This window comes from Fonsecaea multimorphosa, assembly GCF_000836435.1.
Source record: "Fonsecaea multimorphosa CBS 102226 unplaced genomic scaffold supercont1.4, whole genome shotgun sequence".
In the NCBI taxonomy this organism is placed as follows: domain Eukaryota; kingdom Fungi; phylum Ascomycota; class Eurotiomycetes; order Chaetothyriales; family Herpotrichiellaceae; genus Fonsecaea; species Fonsecaea multimorphosa.
The window spans coordinates 215,295-239,815 of NW_015971638.1; the positions used below are offsets into that span (position 1 = coordinate 215,295).

The window sequence follows — 24,521 nt, forward strand, 5'->3', positions numbered from 1 at the left end:
TCCCTCCATCTGTGGTCCTTTCTGCCGTCCAGGTAAATGCACAAGACACCCCTATTCACGTCTCGATTTAATCCAAGGCTCTGGAAATTCTCGTCACGGATCCGGCATTACAATAGGAGCGCAGACATTTCCCCTTGTGCGAGCTTTCCCCACAGGTTTCGCCCTTGTAGCTCGAGGGGTCGGCCATTGAATCGCCCCTCGCAAAATGTGGTAGCCATTCGCCACGCTTCTTCATCGTCCAAAATCGCTGGATCGAGAGGGAAAATGTCGGAAGTTGAAGGGCAGAAGGAAAGAGGCGTGCGGATCGCCGTCGAGGGTTGCGTGAGTGGTGCGGAACTGGAGTTTTGTGACCGTTCTCTAATCTTGTGATTTAGGGTCATGGGACACTCCATGCCATCTACGCTTCAGTGGAAGAGGCTTGTCGCGTCAAAGGCTGGGACGGCGTGGATTTGTTGATAATCGGAGGAGATTTTCAGGTCAGTACATTTGTGCGCGCATCATCAAAAAGCTAATGGACAGCAGGCAGTACGAAACCAACATGACCTCAATGTCACAGCCATGCCCGTAAAGTACAGACGCATGGCAGACTTCCATGAATACTACAGCGGTGTCCGAACTGCCCCATACCTCACCGTCTTCATTGGCGGGAACCATGAAGCGAGCAATCACCTCTTTGAACTTTATTATGGTGGATGGGTTGCCCCGAACATCTACTACCTCGGTGCTGCCAATGTGATTCGACTGGGCCCTCTCCGGATAGCTGGGCTGACCGGGATTTGGAAAGGATACGACTACCGGAAACCCCATTTCGAGCGTCTTCCATACAACCAAGAGGACATCAGTAGCATCTATCATGTTCGGGAGATCGATGTCAGAAAACTGTTGTCTCTCCGGTCGCAGGTCGATATCGGCCTCTCGCATGATTGGCCACAAGGTGTCGAATATTCGGGAGACTATAAATGGCTTTTCCGGAAACGAAAGGACTTCGAGACTGATTCAGCTGCTGGGAAGTTGGGGAGCGTAGCTGCAAGACAGTGCTTGGACCGGTTGCGGCCGCCGTATTGGTTCTCTGCACATCTTCACACCAAATTTGCTGCTGTCTTCTCTCATGACAAGAGTGACACTTCCCAACAGGCAAGCTCCAGATCCATTCTGACCGCTAGTAATGTCACACCACGGCCAGAAGACCGCCAGCAAGTGTCAGCATGGCAACAATTTCGTGGCTCCGCTCAACAAGAAGATGCTGAAGAAAGAGACAGGATTTTAAGGGAGCGGGAAACGGAACGGCTGCAGGAAGAAAAGACCGGCAACCCTTCCGGTCCACAATACTCATTCGATGAGACTTTTAACAAGGTCGGCACGGGGAACGGCCTCGAGCGTATGGTGGTATCCTCGACTCGGAGCCAGGTCAACTCGGAGGAGCCGGACCCTATCCCACAACTTGACGGCTGCATCTGCTCAAGACCGGCCAAGAGGCAACGCCTAGAAAGTGGGCTACCGGACTCGGTCCACGATGTAACAGACAGCGAAGTTCGACCTGACACGTCTGGAGCTCAGTTTGACGGTGCCACTGCTAGCTTGCTTGCACCCCCAAGACCCGCGGTGGCCAACCCAGACGCTATCGATCTTGACATGAGCGACGATGATGAGTCTACCGCAGTACCTAGTGAGAATGCTGCTACGCCGGGAAGCAAACCTCTTCAAATCTTTGCTGCAACCAAAGCCACCAACAATGACAGCATCAAGAGATTGGATCTGCCTCAGAGTCTGTCTGAAGAGAGCGAGGACGGTGGTGTCAAGCTGAACCCGCATGCCTCATCCTTCACCCCAATGCCCGGTATTTCTCCCCTGCGACGCGAAGTAAGTCGCTCCGAAGTTTCGCTTGAGCCTTCTGGGATGTCATCTGAGTCGGAGCTGAACCCACGAGCACAACTATTCGACCCGCAGCCACCTGCCAGCCGAAGCATTGGAGGCATGCCAGAACAGTCACATGCTGAACCAGTACCACCCGCGCAGTCGCAGGCCGTGCAAAGAAACGACGATGTGCCCCAGGAAATAAGAGATCAACTCGCGGCTCTATCGCAGAATTTCGTCAAGAAGGAACCAGTCGAGGTCTCTCCATCACTGCCATTCCCGGAGGATATCACCAATAAAACAACCTACTTCCTAGCCCTTGGCAAATGCGAAATGTACCAGGAATTCCTCCAGCTTCTCGAAATTCAATCCATGACTTCTCCGGAGGAAGAGATCCAGCGTCCCCTCAAACTTTGCTACGACCCGGAGTGGCTTGCCATCCAACGAGTTTTTGCCCCGGAGCTTCAACTCGGCGGGAACCCGAAAGACAGAGTTCCTCCACATCGGGGGGAGACGTACTACACTGACCGAATTGTCGAAGAGCTGGAATGGGTCGCCGAGCATGTGGTCAAGCCCGGTAAACTGCAAGTTCCAGAGAACTTCAGCGTGACTGCGCCAGTCTACGACCCGAGTCTACGGGTTGCGCCTGACGAGATGCCGCGCGAGGTGAGCAATCCGCAGACGAGCGCGTACTGCGAGCTGATCGGGATTGAAAACAAATTCGACATCAGTGAGCAAGAGAGAGATGCCAAGATGCAGCAGGGGCCGAGACCCGAGAGTGCCGAGTTTCAGGCGTATCGTGACCGACCGCGTCAACATGGACAAGGTGGTGGTGGCGGTGGTAAAGGTCGTGGTAACCATCGCGGCGGCGGCGGGAGAGGAGGTGGCCGAGGAGGTGGCCGAGGAGGCGGCAGAGCACGAGGGAGAGGACGGCGGGGTTAGAAAGGGGATTGTGACGACGGTTTGGTTGCTGACAGCGAGGATACTTGTTCTTCGCCCGAACAGCAAGCAAATACAAAATCAGGCATTGCAGAGCATTTGCACACTGTCCCCCCTGTGTACGGGTTTCGTGTACAATAGCCAGATAGATTGATTGAGATTTCGTCAAAAATTGATACCCCCAAGCAAAGAAGAGAAAGCGGAGCCGGATTCATCTGTGTACACAAGTACCAGGCACGGGTCGAGGTGTAGCAAGTACTAAGTGTCACAGAGCAAATGCCCTGCTCCTCCTCATCGAAGGTTCATATACCTGGAGACAGACATTGTTGTCCTCTGGAATTGCTCATTGATTCACCCAGGATGAGGACTGTGAAATGTCGGTATCTTTCAAGCAATTGATTCATTTATTCTATAGTTACCAAACACTGTTCACACAACAGCAGCAGCAGTGGCAAGAGCAGCAGCGTACTTCCCACCCTTCACACCAGGCCCGGCGGCGGCCTTGTCCGCCCTGTCCAGCCTGCGCAGAAATTGCTTCTTCCACGTCTCAAACTCACGCGTTCGGTCGGCGCTCAGCAGGTCCAGAGCGTCTTGCATCATGGTCGCTAGGCCGGGCAGGAGGACGCCGTCGGGATCGTCCTCGAGGTCGAGGTCGTCTTGATGCATGGCGCTTCGGCCGTTGCTTCCACGCGCTGCGGCATCCGCGGCGAGGACGAGATTGCGTCTCCGTCGTCCCGATAGGATTGGATCCTCTTCTTCTTCTTCCTGGTCGTCGTCTCCGTTTTCGCCGTCTTCATCGCCACCTCGGTCGAATCGACCTGCACGACTCCCCTTTCCAGCGCCATCGACACTCGGATCAAAATCAAAGACTTTCTCCGGCACGCTGGCCCACCAGTCCTGGCCGCGACAGTAACCCTCGCGGTTGATCCGGCGGATCCACTCCTCCACGCCTTTCGTCCCTGGCTGATACTCCAGGACTGCGACAGCCCTGGCGCACGTAGACTTATATACACCAGTTGTCATGGTTGCGGTCTGCATGCGCGTCAAGGCCATTAGATAGAGGGCGGTCAGGAGACCTGTCACGGTTTCGGTCTCTTGGGAGGACTTTTCGTCGTTGCCCGGTGCGTCTTCGTCCGGAGGCGGCCACAGACCGCTGAGTTTCAGCACGATGCAGACGCCGGTGTAGACGTGCGGGGCAAGCAGGGGCGTTGAGAAGGTCTTGCACAGTTTGCGGATGAAGGGCATCGTGTAGTCTGGTGCTTCGCCGTCATTCTTTCCGTTGTCGCTCTCGGTAGCCTTCCTCCTCGCGCTGCTCGCTTTGATTTTTCCAAGGAACTCATTTCGTCCCGCTGCTGTAGATTTCGTGGGTGTCACTGGCTCGCTCTCAGCGGTCATCCGCTTCAATGCCCCGTCTGCCGTCCTCTTCCTCCCTCCTCCCGGCGTCGATTTGGGCGTTGTGCCATCCTCATCCAACACCCTCTCCAAGAACGCCACCAACTTCTTATACACGGCCGGCTTACAGGGTGCCCCTCCCGTCTTGACCGCGGGCAACCGACACTTCACTCTGAGCCTGTTGCACGCGATCTCGCAACACGCATAGGCACGGGCGATCTCTTCCTCGGGTTTCAGGTGCGAGGCCCGCTGGCGGGATTGCGCGAGGAGGGATTCGCAGAGATGGACTAGGGCAGCCGGGGAATTGGCGGCGTGGCTTGGGAGGAGGCCGTTGAGGGATTGTTGGATGGCGGGGGAGGAGGGCATTCTTTTTCTCTTTTCTTGTTGAAGAGAGCAGAGGGAGAGGGAGAGTAAAAAAATAAGGCGCAGTGGAAGGGGGGAAAGTGGTTACATGGTCTGCGTTGGGCTTTTCCATTGACAAGCGCAGACGTCACTTTGAACATTTCGAGACGCGTCAAGGGCGTTTGGGGCGCGTCCCGAGCAGTTGGCTGTTGGGGAGCGGAAATATACCGCTACAATGGCACAAACCCAGTTCGAGGGTCAAAGCACAGCTCACCATCTTCCTGTTATTCTGTTCCACGTCATGAAGCATGCCTCCGTCAGACCAGCTCCTTCAAGGCGCTCACAAATGGCGTGAACAGATCCGAATAGACTGCACCTTTGGCCCGAGATCTGGCTCTTTGACGAGTCTCGGATTGCATTGAATGTTGGTAATGACCATGAACGGCACTATTTGACCTCATCTGTCTGTTCAACTCCTTTCTCGCATTGTGCTTTAGACAACTTCACAGAGCACGGACCGTGTGACCCCTCCCCTACCCAACCTATCCTGCTCTTCACGGTGCTCTGAAGACTGCTCCGAACTGATCCCCAGTCACTGCAGGAAGCCCTCGAGCCGCAACCTCTGCAGGCACGTCGTCGGAGCCCGGGTAGACCAGACCTGCCCAGAACGGTTGCTGGCATGCGGTATCACTACATAACATAGTCAGTCGTTGGAATGAGTTCGTCTCTTTCAGATAACAGAACCACTGAGGCCACAACATGGAGCGCAAACTGATGACGTGTCAAATGGTTCCCACCTACCGATAAAGATCGACCTTAACGCCCTGATCAGGCCCAACCGAAGCCCAGCCACCGTGTGATGTGATGATGGCGCATTCGTTGTAGGATGATGGGTCGATTGGTGTCCAGAAACACGTGCCTTTCCATTGCGGATATTGGCAGATGTAGATCTAGCGCCGACGAGTCAGTGATATTCCGGAGTCTTCTCGAGACCTCAGGTATCGCCCATAAAATGAGCGTGAGGTCGGCAGGTCTGGAGGCAAGGGAAAGCAAGGCAAGAGAGAGAACTCACGCCGTTGGTGGCTCGATCACCCAGTTTAGCGGCAGCGTTGGTAGCATTGAACTGAATCCCATTCTCAGCAGCAGGACTGCCCTCAGCAGAAAGCGTTGCAGTGACAAAGCCAACAGAGCCCAGCAAACCGAGCAGGAAGGCAGAAACCCCGGAGGAGCGGGAATTCATCTTTGTGGGGACGAATGACTTGAATGAGCACCTCTGACTTTATTTGACGGAGTTGAGATGGGCTCTCTGACGTCCAAGGTCGTGGAGTCGTTGTCGGTAATGGAAAAGGGCCACGGGTCGAGCTTGTGAGAAAGAGACAATGGAAAGTGAAAGTGAAAGAGAAGAGAAACACTTCGACTTGAATAGTTTTTCTGCACGCGTCACCGCAACACACGATGAGAACAAAGAAGCCGGCGAGGTGAATCACTGACAATGAAAGCAAGACAATCACGGCGCAGGCTGCATGATCTGTATATGCGCCTGCCGCTATCCGACCATTGCCCACTATGTTGTCCACCAGCCCGTGCGCATCTTTCTTCTCCCAAGAGTTGCACAAAGCACCGAGAGAGTCATAACGAGGCACCCTTCACTGAGTAAGTGACTGTCTGCCTCGCTAAATGGCTGTACATCAACGGCCCCCTCCTCCCTCCTACGGCATGTAGACACTCATCTCCAGCCCATTCGTGTACGGCAGGGTCAAATTCCTGAACCCACTGCCAGGGTCGCGCATGTACTCCAGCATGTCCTTGTACTTGTCGGCGGATCCGATGGTGTTGTCAGCGATGACCACGGCGCCGCGCCGCATTTTGGGCACGCACAGTTTGAGGACGGGCAAGGCCATAGGAGTCCAGACTGTCGGTGCGGTTGGTCAACAAACACACCAGTACCGACGAGTGCGATGACAGAAAGAAGGCAAGGGAATTCTGCTTAGAGACTTACTGTCCAACAAAAGCAGGTCGATCTCGGGTAAATCCTTCTTGAGGGTCTCGCGAATGTCGCCCTCGCGCAGCTCAATGCAGCCCGTGATATCCTCCCCTACCTCCTTCCAGTGCTGACGGGCCTTGTCGGCCTTTGCTTTCTCGTACTCGGTCGCGATGACCACTCCTTTTCCTCCCGCGGCATCATTCTTGACATTCGCCGACACGGCGAGCGCGAGGTAGATGGTGCTAACCCCGAAGCTGGTGCCGGCCTCGACGACGTTTTTGGCATTGATGGCCCCGCAAAGCTGGTACACGAACTCGGCCTTGTCGCGGTCCAGCGCGATGAACTTGTCCCTCATGTAGTTGTCGAACCCCTGCGTCTCGACTTCTGCGGGTTGGATCGCGTCTTCCTGCGTGCGAGACGCCGCGTGCAGTCGATCCAGGAGAGCCAATACGTGCGGCGGAGCTCGTACCGGCGAGGGAGACTGCGCCGAAGAAGCCATGGTGTGGTTTACCCTTGCAAAGAAAACAACAGGAAAAGAAAAAGGAGCCCCGATCGCTGAGGTATGGAACCCCCAGGCTCAAACACAACGCTTTTCAAAACGAGGAGTTGCGTGAAATGCCAATGCTGGATCGTCCTCAATTTTTGGGCTTCTGTTCAAATACCGAGTACTTCTTTGGTCCCCAAGCACCGAGTTCGGAGGACGACAAGGGTGACTCACCAGCTACATGCGGATATTAGGCAATGGTTTAGGTAAAAGATAGGTATGCATTCAATAATTTGCTCAGACGCTCTTGACTCATTCTCTAGAGAAAACGCGGCTTTGTTTCCGGGGTCAGTGGGAGACGGAGTAGAGGAGGACTCAACTTCACAGCCTTGTGTGGGGTGCATGCTCTGGGGTTCTCACCCGCAAGACCAGTTCAGTTCAGCCTTGCCACCCAGCAGGGGGTCAGCACTGCCTCATGCTCAAGGACGAATATAGTATCCTCTCACTCACTGGGCGATATAGAGACTCCTCTTCTTTCGTAGGCTCTCGTAATTGATCCAAATCTTTCCTTTCGCCGTTGCCGGCACAGTGAATGGGAAATACAAGCGTTGAAAGTCCCCACATCACTGCTCATTCACATTCAGACGTCCCAAGAGCATGCACCCACCGGGTCTGGTCCAAAAAAAGAATATTCCTTGTATATATTTTATTCTTTCGAATTTGACCATCACACCAAGACCCCCTTACCACGACAAGGGCGAAAAACACCGAGTTCGATCCACACCTTGAGCACACCTAATCTAGGTCCTGTCTGGTCAAACTAGCAATAACGGGTTAGCAGGCAGCAGGACCTCGATTCGAACCTCCTCATCCTCCTCCTCCTCCTGGACTCAACTTATATATCTGTAGTATAACCGGCCGAGAAAAACCAACCCGCAAGGGCGAGTTTCGCTTATCATGAACCAGAGTTGAGCTGCTTCATGAATAAGTTTTTGCCCTGCGCCAGTCTGTTCAGATGGCGCCGGCTGGTAGTCATTGCCTTTTGGGTGTAAGCATACAAGATACTCGTTGCAATGGATTGTCAGTAAACATCCACGTCAACAGTTACCGCAACTCTCGACATAAACCTTTCAGACTGTCTGCGATTTTCTCCCAAGTCATTCTCCATCATCTCCCTTGAAACCATTGCGCAAGGACTCCTCGGTGTAAAAGTGCAGCTTGACGTCACTGGGGTAATTTGCACTCTCGAAACATGAAGTCCATTCGGCCAACGACAGTGTGTCTGGAGAGTCAAGCGATACTTTCACGTAGAATGAGGGGCTGTAAAGGCTCTGCGTCGAGGTGGTCGGGCGCTTGGTCGCACTAGTCGAGCTCGAGCTCGAGCTCGGTAAAGCTCGAAGCTTGATGCTCGGATGGTCAAGGTTGGGGTACCTTTTGTGGTATGGCGACGTGATCCTTCTCCACTCGTCTCTGTCATTCCTATTGTATTCATCGAGTCGATCCCTCAGCATGTTGATGGTCAAACTGGACCTTGAAGTCTTCAATTCACCTAGGACTTCAATCACAGCTCTCAGGAACGAACGGCCGTATGCGTATGCAACACTTTGGCGGTCTGAGGCTGCCAGAATCTCGTTGGTGCCCTTCATGCCACCCAATACAGCATTTCCTGCAAAGCAACAATTCAGGATGATGAGTGTATCGCACGGGGCGCTGTGGAGTAATGGCTGTATGTTCGACCAGTTCACGCCTTCCGTGTATCTCGAGCTCTGACGACTGATGAACCCGGTTAGACTCCGTTATTTTGGGACAGAGCATTGCAGACTTACGGTATCCACACTGACGGACCATATCCACTTTGTCCTCCCGGGATGTCGAGCGGGTTGAAGCCGTGCCCGGCGTAAACGACAATAACCAGCTCATCCTTCTTCCCATGCTCTTCTATCAGTTCGTCAATCTTCTTCGCAAGCGTGTTTTGGGCGTTCTTCTCTGGGATCTTGAAGATATCGTAGACAAGAAAGTTAAAGTGTGCCATGAAGCATTCTTGAGCCTTTTGAGCTCTTCTTGAAGTTGAAGATCAGGTTCCACTGTTTCAAACATGATCGGCAGCACCGAAACCTTAGAGTAGCGTCCATTGTGTGTCAGATCGTCATTGATTCGCTTGGTGTTGTTCAAGCTCTTGACAAGTTCCTCGATTTGGCGGGGGACCAGAGAGCCTGCGCCTTCCGATTGAGATCGTCTGCCGGGACGAGTGAACTCGACACGAACACTTCGCACTGTCTCTGGAGCTTGACTTCCAAGCTGTTTCCATGCGGCGGGATTGTCCGCAACACGTGGAGAGATCGAGAGGTCGTAGGTTACTCGATCGCCGGATTGAGATTGAGCCTGTCCACGCGTCTGGCGCGCATCCAGGCCGTCATGCAACCAGCGATGGATGATAGAGAGCTGCTCGGGATCGGTGGTCGGGCTCTGCATGAGCACTTCCATTCGCACATCAAGATCATCGTGTCTTGATCTCGGCGAAGGTGGCCTTGTCGAGGACTCGGATGAGGCCTTTTCTCGCGTGCGTTCATAAAAGTCTTCTAGATCAGCAAAGCCTGACGAGTCAGAGTTGTCTTCGTAGTGAGCGCTCATCTTGTCAGTCAGAAGCTATAACACTCTCTGTGAAAGCAGCCCGGCACTGAATGTGTCCTATGATAGAAAGAACAACGGGCAGATTTCTTCAGCCTCAAATACTCGCTGTCAGGAGGCCCTGCTCTTTTTGAATAATTGCTACAAGGCATCAACGTCAATCGACGAGGTTCCCATCAGGCAGCATGAGACCTGAAGCGGGGTGCTTGATTGAGGTGTTTTCGCCAGAATCGTGACAACCAACCACCGCTTGCCTCTCAGGTTACACAGCATGCTCTGTGGCAAAGCTGAGGAGTCGGCAAGCGAAGGGGCGGTGCGTTGGCATCTGATTGGCACATGGTGCATGATCCCTTGAGCCGCACAAGCCACAAGTCCGGGGTTTGTCCCAATGATCGGCTGGCATGTCCAAAACCGAGACGTGAAGCCTGCTTGTGTCAGCGCCTCAGCAGCTGAAAAGCCAACCAGGAATTTCTCTTGCTAGCCTTGTCGTCGAGAAGTGTGAGTTGGCTTGGACCCAATTCGCCCGAGGTTTGTCTGCCTGCGTCATCTGGTTGGTAGTCGTTGCCTTCTTGGAGACCAAGGATGGAAACTGCTCGTTGCCTAACTGCCTGATGGAATGTCAGTCGTACATCCACGTCAAGAAAAAGCCATGGTCCGGTCACTGAGATCTTTCCATCACCTGGAAGAAGAAAAACTCCAAATCTCTTCACCATGGCATTCAGCTCGACGCCCTTTGGCTTCCCTTTCAGTAAAAATGCCAGCACGAGTATTCGTGGTTCAATTTCGGAGGCTACACGCCGCCCAAGCATAGCCACCCCGTCTCGTTCGAGCGCCGAGTTCGGCCATAGCGAGTTGGGCTCCCCGAATCAGCAACTTCCGCTGTACTCTGATACATTCCGGGTTATCGTCATAGGTTCACTGAACTTTGACCACATCTGGGTTGTACCCCGTCTCCCGCAACCATCTGAGACCTTGATGATTGCCAAGCATAAGACTGCCCCTGGGGGCAAGGGAGCCATCCAAGCAATAGCGTGTGCAAGACTCTCACACGCTCGCAGTGCGAGCCCCGGTGGTGCAGGACGTTTTCCCCGGAGATCCGAATCCTATCACGCTCCGAGTGCCAGAAGACCTAGTAGCCAGGACCTTAAGAATGTTAGCATTAAAGTCAGCATGATCGGTGCCGTTGGAGAAGACCAAGCGGGACACCGGATAGTGCAAGCTCTTTACGCAGACAGGGTTGACACTGAACATATCCTTCAGTGCCGAGACGAGGAGACCGGGAGAGCGAGCATTGCCCTAGGAAAGAACGGCGAGAACAATGTGCTGGTCTGTCCTGGTGCCAATTACAGGCTGACTCCGAACCAAATTCGGGCGGATCTTCGCGAAGGTTCACCGCATCTCCTCATTCTGCAAATGGAAATCCCTGTTCAGACCGTTGAACACCTCATCAGGAAGGCTGCAGAGGAGAAGATCCCGGTTTTGCTCAATGCAGCCCCAGTAATGGACAGCTTCCCGCGAGATATTCTTGGATCTGTGGAACACCTCATCGTCAACAAGCTCGAAGCCGAAGACCTACTGAACCAACGCTCGACCGCGAGCAACGTGTCAGGGCAACGGTTCGAACAAGAGGGAGATCGAGAAGTGGAAATAGCGAGGGGAAGAGAACTGTGCAAATCCTTGCTGGGGTTCGGCATGAAGTACGCTGTTGTCACAATTGGAGGCCATGGAGGGGTGGCTGGTTCCAGATCAGAAGACGGTAAAACACACATCTCCGATTACAAGGCTGCAGATGTCGAAAAGGTCGTCGACACAACAGGCTGTGGCGGCGTCTTCATCGGGGCGTATGCGGTTCAGTACATCCGGCAGAAGTTCTCGGTGGGAGGAGGGTTTGACATCGCTCGAGCTGTGGCTTGGGCGGCCAAAGCAGCTGCCATGAAGGCCAAGTCTTTCGGCTCTCTCGAGGGGATACCATGGGAAGATGAGCTTGATGCAGCCTAAGTGGAGGCAACTGAGACAGTCGTTCTCTGAGGTTGTGATGCGCGGATAGTCCTTGCCATTTGAGACGGTTGTACTATGCAAGATATGCTTGGAAGCGATGGGCAATCGATGGCCACTGGGAATCATGGTGATTTCCATGTTGAGATCTTGGTGTACAACGCTGTGTCACAACTCGATCGGCGTCCGAGGAATTCTGGGCGCACGATCAGAAACCTAATGGTCCACGGGAAAATGTCAAACAAGACGATAACCGAGTGGCCAAGGAACCTAGCCTTCGTGCTAAAGCAGGATGTGCTTGTTTGGAGCTTTCTTTGGACAGACTGGAAAATCAGTTATCCAGGGGTCGCAATGACCAAGTTGGTGGCAGTGGTGTTTCATGAAAGTGTCTCTCTGAATGTTAAGGAGGAAGAGTCTGCCACTCGTGCCACTCAGCTATCGGATACCTACCTACCAGGTAGGTAGCGAGGTAGGTACCTAGGTACCTAGGTAAGTACCTACGGAGTACTGTGTAAAGGGCTCTATCAGGCTAGTAACAAAGTGGCCTAGTGCCTCGGCCCAGTTGCCCCCTGGTGACACAATACAGATGCCACTGCAATTGATCTCACGAGAAGCATTGATCAACGCGATTTCTTCTCATCGGCAGTCTTCGTACATTGCTCCAAGACATCCCAGAATGCATGAGTATGCAACTTTCGAGGAATCCTTACGCCTCTAACAACGCCATCTGGTCCCACCTCTACTTTCTCCACGATGGTCCTGCCCACTTGTCCTCTGACCGAATCCAATGGGCTATGTGCTCCGTCTGTTACAACTTTGACATTGTACCGATCGCCGTCTTCCTCGTATATGCCACTAGAATAGCCAAACAAGGCAGCAACCGCGAGTGGATCATGTAACGGAGGGCCTTCATACACATCGAACCACTCGACATAACTTTGTGCGAAGAAGGTAAGAATCTCGTGAAGAAAAAGGCGCAGCTGGCTTGGTTTCTCGGATCCCAGGAACCGTTCTCGGACCTCCTTGGTCGAGAGGCATTGATGCGTCAGATCGAGTGTGACGAGGGTTGTCTTCGCTGATACCACTGGGTTCGAGAAGACTGCTTGGGCCGCTTCGGGATCGCAATAGATATTGAATTCTGCCCAAGGAGTCTCGTTGCCAAACCCTTCCCCTTGACCTAGGGTTTTGCCGAACTCTTTCGAAACCTGAGGGCAAAAGTCGCCTCCGACCGCACCACCCATGATGCTCAAACTAGCAAAGCACCCGATTAGAAGCAAGGTCCTTTCATTTCCAGGACTGGAGGCCCGGCGACAGGTCCAAAGGCATGCTCGACTTACCCAGCAAGGTGGTGGGCGACCTCCGGATAGGCTGAAAAGAGCAGAGCTGCATTCGTGCAAGGCCCTGTCGCCACATACCACGCTGTTTGAGGTGGCTGGGCCATGATGGCGTCGCGAGTGGCGACCAGGAAATTTACATCCTTGACGATATTTGTGGTTGGCTGGGGAAGAAGACTCGTACCACCCAAACCCGTGGGACCTGGGATCGGTCAGCACCTGAGCATACGGTCCCTCGCAGGGGCGTGTGCACCATGAATGTCGGGTGTGTCGACTTCGTCTCGGCAGAAGGGCTTCAGCGATCCAGGATAGACCTTGACATCTGTCCTTCCCACAGCATTCAGGACAGCGCTTGAGTTGTTCGTCGTGTGGACCTGAGGAGCATTGCCGTGGGTTGAGCTAACACCAAGGAATTTCAACTGCGGATGATGTGCCGCAATGAGGATGGCAAAGACGTCCTACAGTCTCTCAGTTGGTCGTGTTCTTCTGTGATGGAGGGAAGGATCGTACATCGTGCCCTGAGCAAGGTCAGCAGCCACCATACTTTGCCATACAGACGAGCACGGATTGGGCTTACCTGTGTCAACATCCAACCAGACTGGGATTCTCTTGTCCATGTCGTCCGTCATGATGTCGCTTTCAACCGAGGTCTCTTTTGTTGAGCCTCCTCCGTCCCTGGACAGATCAAAACAACCTGGACTCTAGAATATGTCTGTGCTCGCTTAATTTCCCTGCCAAGTCCAGAAGTCTGTGGCCCTTTCAACACTTTATGTTCCAGATGGTCTGATTCATTGCTAACCCCTGGTATTTCAGCAGAGTCCAGCAGTTCTCACTGGCCACAGAAGTGGACATTGCCGCGTGCAGTACTCCGAAGCGGGTCCTTAATACAATGCTAGTGCGCCATCAGATCCTTCTGTGTCATCTCGCCAGTCAGAGTTTGCCGTACACCAATACACGGCCGATCTCCTATCTCGGGTGCAGTAAGCTAGCGCAAGCTATCACTGCCGTTCAGGTCGGGCGCCGATAACAGTGGCACATTGCTTACCAGATTTCACACCCATGTGGCCCTTTAGCTTATCGCGGGGTGAGACCTTCTTAAGCTGGTCAAGTCTGACAGTTTGCAGTCTAGGCCCGACGTCTATCAATGTCTTGGAGATAAGGATGGAGAACGCGTGGCGAGACCTCCTCGTCGCCTGCATTGATATGTCTCATGAAGACCTCGAGCACTCGAAACGTCTCGTAGCAAACCTCTTCAGCATAATCACAAAAACAAAAACAGTATGGCGACCAACGAACCGAACAGCAACCCAGCAGCGGTGGCCGATGATGTCCTCAATCTGGAGAGCTTCGGCTACAAGCAGGAGCTCAAGAGAGATTTCTCGCTCTTCGGCATGGTCGGCTTCGCCTTTTCCGTCTTGACATGCTGGACCGCCCTGGGAGGTTCTTTAGTGGCTGCCATTGAAGCAGGAGGCCCGCCGGTCATCATCTACAGCTGGATCGGGGTTTCTTTCTTCTCCCTCTTTGTGGCCTACTCGTTCGCCGAAATCTGCAGCGCCTTCCCCGTGGCTGGAGGTCAGTACTCGTGGGTTGCCATCTTGACGCCGCCAAAATGGGCACGGCTTACCTCTTACCTGTGTGGCTGGTTCATTGTCATTGGCTTCTTGTCTGCAGGGGCTGCGAATGGCTTCATCGGCGCCAGCTTCGTGCTCGGGATGGCCCAGCTTGCCCATCCAGACTTTGTCATTGAGAGGTGGCACACATGCCTGGTTTGCTATCTTGTCCTGATCCTCGCCGCCGCAGTCAATGTCTGGGGTCGCCATCTATTGAACAAGATGGGCAAAGTCATGATCACCTTTAATCTGCTCTCCTTTGTGGTCGTTATCATTGTCATTTTGGCCAAAGACAAGCATAAGGCGAGCGCTTCCTTCGTCTTCAGTGACTTCAACAACAACACCGGATTTGGCAACTCGTACGCAAGCTTGTTGGGAATCCTACAGGCAGCGTTTGGAATGACAGGTTACGATGCAACGGCACACATGACGGAGGAGATGCGCAATGCCAGGCATGATGCTCCAAAGGCAATCATCTGGTCGGTCTGGATTGGTGCATTCACTGGGTTCGCCTTCCTAATTGCGTCCTTCTTCTGCATCCGCAACCTGGATGCTATCGAGACGACCTCGACAGGTGTGCCTCTGATAGCCATATTCTACGAAGCTACTGGCAGCGTGGGCGGCGCAATTGGCCTGACCACCCTCATCACCATCATCGCTTTGGTCAGTTTGTGCTTTCTCATGGCTCAGAGCTCGAGGGTTGTCTTCTCTTTTGCACGCGACCATGGACTGCCCTTTTCTGGCATCATCAGCAAGGTTCATCCTACGCTGCATGTTCCTATCTACAGCATTTTGACCGTCCTTGTCGTCAACATGGCTTTGATGGCCATCTACTTCGGGTCGGTGACGGGCTTCAATACCGTGCTGGGCATTTCCACGGAAGGCTTCTATTTGTCTTATATCATGCCACTCCTGGTCCGCATTTGGGGCCGTCTGCAAGGCAGAGAGGGAATCGACAGCGCCTACTCTCTGGGTCGGTTCGGCATGTGGTTCAACATCATCGGCATCGCCTACTTGGTGTTCGCGGCTATCGTGTTCAACTTCCCCTCCGTCAGCCCCGTCAACGGCGACAACATGAACTACACTTCGGCTGCCGTCGGCGTCTGCGGTCTGATTGCTGCCATTACGTGGGTGACGACGGGACGCACGAATTTCACAGGTCCTCAGCGAGGTGGCATTTTGGAAGGACGACTCCCAAGGCTCGACGACGATGTCCACCACGTCAAGCCTACTCCGAAGTCCAAGGGGCTCGAGAATTGAAAAAAGGTGTGACTAAGGTCAGCGCTCACTTGTACAATTACTCTCGTGTACAAGCACTTGTCCGGAATGGACTGGCGTATTTTCTTTTTGTTTATGGGATCTGGCGGGTGGATCGTTCACCTCCTTTGCATACCGACATCAAGGGGGCCCTTGTTCGGAATGAACTGACGACGATATGAATACAGCAGGATTTGGTTTTATTATGATACCCTCACCTTGTACTATTATGATTGAGCGATATGGTACGGGCACTTGACCGGTGATGGTCTGGGGTACAGCACTTTTCCTTTAATTGATATTTACAGACTGTCGTTTGCGTTTCGCGTTTGCATCGTCGCTTCGCGATGAGGGACAAACGCTGCTAGCAGAGAACAGTAGCTACCTATCTACCTAGGTACCTACCACTTAGTAGTGCATACTGAATCTATACACTCATTTGCACGTAATCAGCCCGCCTCTCTTATGTTCTCCTTCTCTATATGTATCTCTCTCTATCTCTTTCGCCATAAGGATCCAAGCAGTTTGAAAACCCCCGCCGTGTCCTCACGCTTTCAGATCCTTGCCCGCGACCAATCTTCCACCCACCCACACCTTGCGGATCGATCTGTCGTCACCCATAAAGACCCACTTCTTCAACAAGGCCATATCGTCGTGCTCGAAGCCGTTGGAGTTGATGTTGTCGTCCTCCAACCCGACATCGACGAGGAGCGCATCGAAGGCCTTGCCCGGTGCAAAGTTGCCGACTTTGTGGTCGAGGGCACACACCTCGGCGCCGCCCATGGTAGCCAGGTATACCAGCTCGGAAAACTCGAGCTTCCAGCTGGGGTCGCCCGTGTGGATGGTCAGGTGGCGCGAGACGTTGCTGGCCTGGCGCATGGCGTTGAGGATCGAAATCGAGTAGCCCGCCGAGCAGTCGGTGCCCAGGCCGACCTTGATTCCGCGGTCGAGCAGGGTGCGCACCCGGCACCACCCGTCGGTGAGGCAGGTGTTGCTGTTGGCGTTGTGGGCGACGCCGACCCTTTTCGCAGCCATGACGGTCATGTCCCGCTCCGTCAGGTGGATGCAGTGCGCCAGGATCGTCCGGGGTCCGAAGAGTCCGTAGTGGTCGTACATGTCGGCGTAGCTTTCGAATCCCTCGTGCAGGGCGTGCATGTTTTCCACCTCCAGCGGCGTCTCGCACATGTGTGCCTGCACGCGTATCGGGTCGCTCTCGCGGTACAGATCGCCCAGTCCTCCCATCAGCGCCGGTGGCACGTACGATCCTGCACGGGGCTGGATGCACGACATCACGAGCTCACCCGTCGGGTCGATTTTGCGGATATGCTTGACGACTTTGGCCTCGTCGGCGACGCTCTGCTCGGCGCTCTTCTCCCAGTTGCCGTGGGTGCTGCCCACGAGGATGCACAGCTTGCCGATGACCGCCCGCTGGCCGAATTCCAGACACGTGTCGGCCAGCACGTTGGTCGCGTCCGGGTGGATGCTGGAGTTGTACGCGACCGTCGTGCTGCCGTTCTCGAGCTCCTTCGCCACCATCTCGCGGTACACGCGGTGCGCTTTCGACGTGTCCGCGTACGATGCTTCCATCGGGTCCGTCCAGTTCTCGCACCACTCCTTCAAGTCACCCTCCATGCCCAGAGCCATGTTCGGGTACTGCGGCGCGTGCATGTGCGTGTCGATGAGGCCTGGAAATAGGAACTGCAACGGCTTTAGAGTGATGGTCTCGGCATTGGCGAAGCCATGGTGTTTCGCACATGCGTCGGCGGCGGAGGCGACACTCGTGTCCAGGAATTGAATCGTGCCCTTGTCGTCGATGCCCAGACTTGCCTTCGGGAAAATCTCGACTTCCTTGAGGGATTTGCTGTGGATGATGCGTCCGTAGAAGACTTTGTGTCCGCTCTTCTTCTTCGGCTCTGATACCTCCACAGCTTTTGCATCGGATGCTGTGTACGGCGGAGGGGAAGCCGAGTCGGTCGTGTTGTCGGTCCTTGCGCGGCCACGGAACATAGAGAGGGAGAGACACCGCATCTTGCCAATAGTCTCACCACTATCACAAATGGTCCTGTTATAGATGGGAAGGGCGGAAGAAATACCGAGTACCTCGCTGTCCAACTATGCTTGAAGCTTTAGTTGATCAGGCTACGCCAGCCTCCTCTGGTCAAGAACTGCTCGCCAGAGGATACGGAGTACTTAACTTCTAGATAGAGCGACACGTCAGCACTAAGCGAGTGTTCTCGTACAGGAAGGTCATTTAGGACTTGTTCAGAGTGCATGCACTATGACCTTTCGCCGGATATGTAATGGAGCAGGGCACCGCTCATCTCCGACGCAACGGAGTACAGCCTCTTGAAACATATGACATCTTGTATCTTGTCCTGCTATTGCTGATGACCGGTTCTAGACCGCGCCGGAAGAGGGTGTCAGAGAAAATGTATTATCACCCGTGAGAGCTTGACCTAAAGCTGCATATCATTCATATCTGAGATCAGTGCTGCAAGACTCTGTACAGAGAATCCACTCCATCATCGTAGCCGCTATCACTCGAGCGCGGAGACAATGAAGGCGACGACAGTGAGTCTCAAAGAGCTCGCAGAAGGGACTGTACCCTTTGGCACACTCGAGGAGGCATTCGGCGAATCCTCTCTGGGCATTCTCGTTGTCAAGGATCTGCCAACAAGATATACCGTCCTGCGCGAGAAGCTGCTGTCGTATGCGTCATACCTGGCGCAACTTCCGGAGCAGGACCTGGAAGCACTGACCGACGCGGCATCCCATTACGAAATCGGATGGAGCCATGGCAAAGAAGCCCTCAAGGACGGACGGTACGACACGATGAAGGGATCCTACTATGTGGACTGTCAGTCTTTCTTCCTGGAAAACCCCGTCGTGCCCGAACCCGGCAAACCGGCCACCAGGGGAGCGGGGACAAACCTGTGGCCGTCTGAATCTGCCATGCCTGGCTTTCGAGCCACCTTCGAAGAACTGTGCACCCTGCTGATCGACACCGGGGTGCTCGTTGCGCGAGCCATCGACCTATACGCCAGCAAGCACATCCCACATTACCAGCCGGGGTATCTCGAACATGTCGTCAAGACCAGCCACACGCCCAAAGCTCGGTTGCTGCACTATTTCCCGCCGCCCACGGACGCGCAAAGCCCGCCTTCGTCCCCGTCGGGGCATTCTTCCAGCGCATCAGACTCCGAAGAGGACTCCTGGTGCGCCACCCACCTTGACGACGGCTGTTTGACCGCTCTCACCTCAGCCTTGTACATGGACGAGTCCAGCGCCTTGCCACCACTGACGGCGACGGCTGACGGCTTCCCGTCGTCTCTACCCATACTGCGCGCATCCCCGGACCCCAAGGCGGGACTCTACATCCGCTCTCGCGGGGACAAGGTCGTGAAAGTCGACATCCCCGCCGATTGCATTGCTTTCCAGACCGGCGAGGCGTTGCAAATGATCACGGACGGCAGGTTTAAAGCCGTGCCGCATTTCGTCCGCGGGCCCAGCGCTAGCGGGTCGAGCAAAGCAGTGGCAAGGAACACGCTGGCGCTCTTCATGCAGCCGGACCTGGATGAGGTTATCGACAAGGAGAAAGGGACGACGTATGGTGAATTTGTGGACATCATCGTGAAGAGGCATTCATGACAGCACCATGCTAGTAAAAAAATTCCAACCCGTTCTCAGGTTGACGTCTCCTGCCAGCCACAGGACATGAAAGGGCGATAAGATATGCAAGTCCAGCATAGAGCGTAGGTGAGCACAGACACACTACGACGAATCATGTCATACGACAGTCATTGGTTGGCAGACGACGAACCCCTTTTCTAACTAAAACTGCTGAAAGAAGTAATTGATATGAGCAACAAAGGGCTCATATAGTGAGACTCTCTGGTCTGCATCTCTATTGGTAGGGCCAAGCAATTGAACAACCACAAACGAGCATCTTAGCGACTTAAGATTCACTGACTATAATATCAAAAGGGGGTTTTATACTCTGTAATTAGTCCATGACTTTAGATCTCGCGGCATTTCGATGGGATACTTTATTGCTCTTCCACGATCACAAAATTTCTTTGTCGTTGTTTGTTGGCTATACATAGATCACCTTTCTATCTTGGCGCACATAAAGCCTCGACGGAAGTAGGTACCGAGTACGGGGCTCAACCTCATGGGTTGGGAAACACTTCGTGAACGACTATCGTCATATTGACATTATACTTTGTCATGCTGCCTCTACGCAATGATATATGCGTGGAATTCGAGTGCCACGTTCATAATATTCATGCCAACTTGGGTTGACTTCCTCCCATGATACCTCAGTCGTTTGTGACTTCCCCCCTTCGCTTCCTGGCCATGAGGGCTCAGGTATAGATACAGGCAGTATGTCTCTCCCCAATCCTTGCAAGTGGGTCGTTCACCTGGTTCAATTTTGGTTCGACATCTCATCAAGAGCTTAGTACTCCCTCAGGTTTCGAAGCCTCGGTTTGACGGACTGGGCGGCGCACCCCAGGATGCACGAGGCACATGACGACGAGATCCTGCGCTCGCATACAAGCCTTCCGTGATGTTTGATCCACCAGATACAGGCTCATAGACCTGAATGCCTCCAATGAGCCAGTAAGCCTCTTTGAAAGCTTGCGGATTGTTTGCGACGTAGTCCTGGCACGTTGAGGCCAACGCGGCACATTCAGAATTCGCCCAGTCGCCATCGGCCCAGTCTCCGCACAGAGCAGTGTTGATGACAATCATCAGGTTGGAAAAGTATTCGGACATCAGGCTGCCGTCTGCCGGCATGAAATGAGCGTCGGGAGTCCTCCAGGTCTCAGGGTCTGGACTTCCACTGAAAGCGTCGGAAGGTATCTCATCACGCCCAAAGTTCCAGATCGATATCCACTGCGACCCATACTCGGTTGCCAGGACGCCTCCACCATTATCGTTGAATGCCGTTCCGAAGGAATTGTTCGAGCCTGACGCCGCACATCCGGGATCTCCAGAGATTTCAGCACTGCAATCAAGGCTCGTGAATGTACCTAGCATCTGCATTTGAGTGGCATTCGCAACGCTGGGATCCGAGAAGTTGGTGACGGTCAGGTTGGCTTTCGTGTGAAGGACCATCTTGTTGATGGGTTGAAGCGAAATGCCTTCCATAATGTCGATCTCCCCATCATCTGGCCACTGTGGCCCAACCAGCCAGTATGCTGGCCATGATCCACAGATACCTCCGGGCATATGCCTGATGTCGGCGATATGCAAGGATTGGTTGAACAAATCTTTGGACTGAATGCGCGTGGACTGCCTCCCGTCCGGAGCAGGGTTGGATGAGTCGACCCCGAGATAGATCAAGTTCTGGAAGACGTCGTTTGATGCGAAACCCGCCAGCCCAGTACTATTAGCTCCCGCCATATCCTGGTATTTCACGAAGCCATGGGTCGGATCTGGATCTGAGAAGAAGTCGAACTGATCGAAGAAGTCTGGACCAGAGTAGTTTTTAGAAATTTGATATTGCAAAGCCTGAGACCCTCCAACGAAGAGTCCCACAAGTCCAGGTGCAAGAGGCCACATTGCGTTCGAAACTTTAGTATAAGGATTTTCGGCAGATTCTGCGGCTGCGATAGGTTGTATATGTGAGTTGAAAGTGGCCGAAACTGATCTCGACAATGTTTGTCTTTGAACGTGTAGAAAGAACGGAAACATCGGAAGAGCCGCAGACATATAAAGCCTGCAAAGGCAAACAAAGGGCCTTCCTTGTCACAGGGCAGTCCAAAGAAACAGGAGATATGGTAATGTGATCTATAGTGATATGAAGGAGGTGCCTTTGTCCAGGTGCCTTGTCGAAACCTTTATATCACATCAGGGATCATCTGAACAAAGCCTCTGTTGTCCAAAGCGAACGAAATGGTTCTTTTGACCTAATACTGGAATTGACGCGGTTTGCACAGTGAATTTTGTTCTCTCAAGGCAACGCAACTGTTTCTCTTTTTGCCATCCATAACGGACTGTCCAGTACTAATTTTGGTATTCAAGGTCGGCGTCCAGGTGCGATCTTCGATGTAGAGAAGCTCATGGCGCCATTTTTCGACTCTGGCGTAAAGAGAAATCATGTCATGCGTACGACAGTCGACACTCTTCCGCTGTTCGCGCGGCCTCGAGGGTGATATCTTATGCCGCAACGCCGTTTGACAACGAACGGGAGACGGTTGTGAAGAACGGATGTAGAGAACACGACGCCTTATTGAACGCTTTCCTAGCGCGTCAGCCTCAAGGTACGGCGCAGTCATCTATTGTGGGGTGAAAGGAAAATTGACGGGCCTGAGGAATTCTGCATGTGTGAGTTGGACCATGAACTTCCTCGCCGTCAACTTACAGAGTTAGGCCAGAGTCTAAGTCTGTGACATAAGTCTGTGATCTCTTTCTCGCCACCCCCTGCCTGATCGCACTGGTTTTTTCCACGATACTCATCCTTCTTCCTACTTACGCTGAGCTTCAAATTTCATGGGGGTAGTGGGGAAGCCGGCGAAGGCGATAACCCCGCCCGATTCGACTCGAAATTGTGTTCCTGAACATTGAGAGTCCGCATATTTCTTTTGGCATTCCAATAGCGACTGTGCCAGCGCGAGGAGTGTGGTCTTCAAAGGGTTCTAGATGGAAACCCAAGGTGAGCCGAAGAGCAAGTTTGGTGCTGACCCAAAAACCAGCGCAGTTGAAGCGGTGAGGAGCTCAGGAAGCGATCAAGTGGCAGATGTTAGGGGAACCCTGTAGCTGTATCCTTGAGCATCAAATTGCTTGTGGTATGAACCTGCATCCGTGCGACGGAAGATGCGCCCGCCACAGTCGGATATGGCCTGAGAAATGGCTACTACCAACACGGCGACGTGCCTGTCTTTCCCAAATTCGCCTTCTATCCGCGCTGATAGTCTGTCATGGCTCCGCCTTGCGGCTTGCGGTTAACGTCAGGCGGCTCCAGATCGTATGTATACATGTTCTCCGGATCGAATTTCTCTTTCCCGGCACCGTACGACATATTTGCTGCTCTTTGCTCTGGAGGTAATGACGACCCGGACGATGGTGGTGGGAGGTTGAACTCAAATTTGGCCGCTGCTTCTTCCACCCAGACTTCCATTTGAAGCTCTCCTGCCTCAACACGACGGACTGGATGCGTTCGGGCAGACAGAGAGGGCGACTCTTTATCATTTCTTTGAAGTCCTGGGGTCGAAGACGGTGGACGTGGCTGTGGTTCTGCAGCAATCCACTTCCGCTCCTCCTTTTCAATCCGGCCCACGGGACGGTCAGCCCTATCTTTGACTTCAATAGCCAACGTGAAACTGCATTCAGGAGCGTCAGGGCCCTCGGGAAGAGGCCTGAGTCGGGCTGCCGAAGTACTAATCCGGGACAAGGTGGCGCGAAAATTGGCTTCCAGATCAGCCAGGTTGACTTGGTTATTCAGTAGATCGCCGTCATCGGATGGGGTGGACTCGAACGGGATGTCAACGTCCCCGTTAACAATGGAAGGGAAAGATCGAAGATCAAATGTCCAACGTTCGAGAACATGGTTGCCATCGCATTCGTAGATGCATAGCAAAACCTTTTCTACCGTGTTCTTGTCGAGTTGGTCGCGGATTGCGGAGACAGCATCATTGACCCATGCACAAACTGCGGGATGACGGTTCTGACGGACGGGATAGTTATACGCCCTAGCGGAGAGAAATGAGACTGGGGGGTAAAGGCGGCGTAGATAGAGGACATGGTGAGTTGCAACGGTGAGGAAAGAGGTGACAGTGTCCAGGAGGGCCCGCCGCGTGGACACAAAGTTGGAGGCTGTATTTGGATTTGGCGGAGGCGCGGCCATGGTGATGATGGGCCAGCTTGTAATACCCCAGGATTTTTCGAGAGTACAAGCCGTGGTACTGAGGTGTACAGAGGTAGAGAGGAGGAAGCTGTATGAGGAGCGAGCAACTGGGAGGAGCGACAAGCTAGAATAGAATCTGCTTTCACCTTCAAGCCCTTATCGACATTACTTCCCATTTAGCATTGATAGCAACTCCCTCCGCTGGTACAGAAGAGCTACCTCGTCCTCCACGGCGTGTCTGGTTCCATACTATCCATGTCATCAGGCAGAGAGGCTGCAGCGGAAAACGTGGAAAACTTGCCAAGCCAGTCACGTGGTGTGAACTTTCCATCTTCCGCTTTCCTTCCTTTAATCTCAACTTCCTGCCTAGGGCAAGCTAGGTAGGTATTCTTCTAGCGAGAGCTATTCTCTCATGCCTTTTCGCTATTTAAATGGGCGAGTTGGTGTATCGAACCTGATTGCGGCCCTCACGGCATTTCCGCGGATCAAGGGGATTTCGTCTTCGGGATTGAGAGCGTTGGGCATTGTATTTTGCCGGTCGAATCGAACGGCCCCATGGGAGATTTCAGTTGGTATTGGAACCTTGCTTATAGCCCCCCAGACTTGAGACCGGGCCAAATAAGTTGCCCTGGAAAGGAAGTTCTAAGGATTCATCCCAGCTTATCGACGGAATGACTGCCACGCCTGCTGTTCATACACAAGTATTCCCTTACAGAAGTGTTCCAAGTACAAAGAGGACGGGGACGAAGGACGTCTGAACCAACAGCCTTGTGCCGGTTTCGTCCGGTGCCGGAGATGCCTCGGACCGCCGGTGCCTTGTGGGACCTGGAGCTTCAGCTTCCGCCTTCAGCTC

At 53.5% G+C, this 24,521-nt stretch overlaps 12 protein-coding genes across 12 annotated transcripts; 4 read left to right on the forward strand and 8 right to left on the reverse strand.

The window, feature by feature from the left end:
* Window positions 1-264: 264 nt before the first annotated feature.
* Window positions 265-2,796, forward strand: Z520_02712 (uncharacterized protein; the record flags this gene model as incomplete). Its single annotated transcript, XM_016773225.1, has 3 exons — window positions 265-321; window positions 375-476; window positions 523-2,796. 3 exons carry the CDS (start codon window positions 265-267, stop codon window positions 2,794-2,796), a joined length of 2,433 nt encoding a protein of 810 aa, XP_016635282.1.
* Window positions 2,797-3,222: 426 nt separating this feature from the next.
* Window positions 3,223-4,551, reverse strand: Z520_02713 (uncharacterized protein; the record flags this gene model as incomplete). The annotated part of the gene is made up of 1 exon (XM_016773226.1): window positions 3,223-4,551. One exon carries the CDS (start codon window positions 4,549-4,551, stop codon window positions 3,223-3,225), a length of 1,329 nt encoding a protein of 442 aa, XP_016635283.1.
* A 530-nt stretch (window positions 4,552-5,081) lies between these two features.
* Z520_02714 (uncharacterized protein) lies at window positions 5,082-5,767 on the reverse strand (the record flags this gene model as incomplete). Its single annotated transcript, XM_016773227.1, has 3 exons — window positions 5,082-5,217; window positions 5,329-5,477; window positions 5,600-5,767. 3 exons carry the CDS (start codon window positions 5,765-5,767, stop codon window positions 5,082-5,084), a joined length of 453 nt encoding a protein of 150 aa, XP_016635284.1.
* A 469-nt stretch (window positions 5,768-6,236) lies between these two features.
* Window positions 6,237-7,010, reverse strand: Z520_02715 (uncharacterized protein; the record flags this gene model as incomplete). The annotated part of the gene is made up of 2 exons (XM_016773228.1): window positions 6,237-6,439; window positions 6,527-7,010. The coding sequence occupies 2 exons, from the start codon at window positions 7,008-7,010 to the stop codon at window positions 6,237-6,239; spliced, it is 687 nt and encodes a 228-aa protein (XP_016635285.1).
* A 1,142-nt stretch (window positions 7,011-8,152) lies between these two features.
* Z520_02716 (uncharacterized protein) lies at window positions 8,153-9,626 on the reverse strand (the record flags this gene model as incomplete). Its single annotated transcript, XM_016773229.1, has 3 exons — window positions 8,153-8,768; window positions 8,822-9,055; window positions 9,091-9,626. 3 exons carry the CDS (start codon window positions 9,624-9,626, stop codon window positions 8,153-8,155), a joined length of 1,386 nt encoding a protein of 461 aa, XP_016635286.1.
* Window positions 9,627-10,334: 708 nt separating this feature from the next.
* Window positions 10,335-11,621, forward strand: Z520_02717 (uncharacterized protein; the record flags this gene model as incomplete). The annotated part of the gene is made up of 1 exon (XM_016773230.1): window positions 10,335-11,621. The coding sequence occupies one exon, from the start codon at window positions 10,335-10,337 to the stop codon at window positions 11,619-11,621; it is 1,287 nt and encodes a 428-aa protein (XP_016635287.1).
* Window positions 11,622-12,238: 617 nt separating this feature from the next.
* On the reverse strand, window positions 12,239-13,581 carry Z520_02718 (uncharacterized protein; the record flags this gene model as incomplete). The annotated part of the gene is made up of 5 exons (XM_016773231.1): window positions 12,239-12,869; window positions 12,956-13,154; window positions 13,206-13,410; window positions 13,463-13,470; window positions 13,530-13,581. 5 exons carry the CDS (start codon window positions 13,579-13,581, stop codon window positions 12,239-12,241), a joined length of 1,095 nt encoding a protein of 364 aa, XP_016635288.1.
* A 651-nt stretch (window positions 13,582-14,232) lies between these two features.
* On the forward strand, window positions 14,233-15,822 carry Z520_02719 (uncharacterized protein; the record flags this gene model as incomplete). Its single annotated transcript, XM_016773232.1, has 1 exon — window positions 14,233-15,822. The coding sequence occupies one exon, from the start codon at window positions 14,233-14,235 to the stop codon at window positions 15,820-15,822; it is 1,590 nt and encodes a 529-aa protein (XP_016635289.1).
* A 543-nt stretch (window positions 15,823-16,365) lies between these two features.
* Window positions 16,366-17,826, reverse strand: Z520_02720 (uncharacterized protein; the record flags this gene model as incomplete). Its single annotated transcript, XM_016773233.1, has 1 exon — window positions 16,366-17,826. The coding sequence occupies one exon, from the start codon at window positions 17,824-17,826 to the stop codon at window positions 16,366-16,368; it is 1,461 nt and encodes a 486-aa protein (XP_016635290.1).
* Window positions 17,827-18,375: 549 nt separating this feature from the next.
* Z520_02721 (uncharacterized protein) lies at window positions 18,376-19,467 on the forward strand (the record flags this gene model as incomplete). Its single annotated transcript, XM_016773234.1, has 1 exon — window positions 18,376-19,467. The coding sequence occupies one exon, from the start codon at window positions 18,376-18,378 to the stop codon at window positions 19,465-19,467; it is 1,092 nt and encodes a 363-aa protein (XP_016635291.1).
* An 819-nt stretch (window positions 19,468-20,286) lies between these two features.
* Z520_02722 (uncharacterized protein) lies at window positions 20,287-21,384 on the reverse strand (the record flags this gene model as incomplete). The annotated part of the gene is made up of 1 exon (XM_016773235.1): window positions 20,287-21,384. The coding sequence occupies one exon, from the start codon at window positions 21,382-21,384 to the stop codon at window positions 20,287-20,289; it is 1,098 nt and encodes a 365-aa protein (XP_016635292.1).
* A 1,336-nt stretch (window positions 21,385-22,720) lies between these two features.
* Z520_02723 (uncharacterized protein) lies at window positions 22,721-23,668 on the reverse strand (the record flags this gene model as incomplete). Its single annotated transcript, XM_016773236.1, has 1 exon — window positions 22,721-23,668. The coding sequence occupies one exon, from the start codon at window positions 23,666-23,668 to the stop codon at window positions 22,721-22,723; it is 948 nt and encodes a 315-aa protein (XP_016635293.1).
* Window positions 23,669-24,521: the final 853 nt, after the last annotated feature.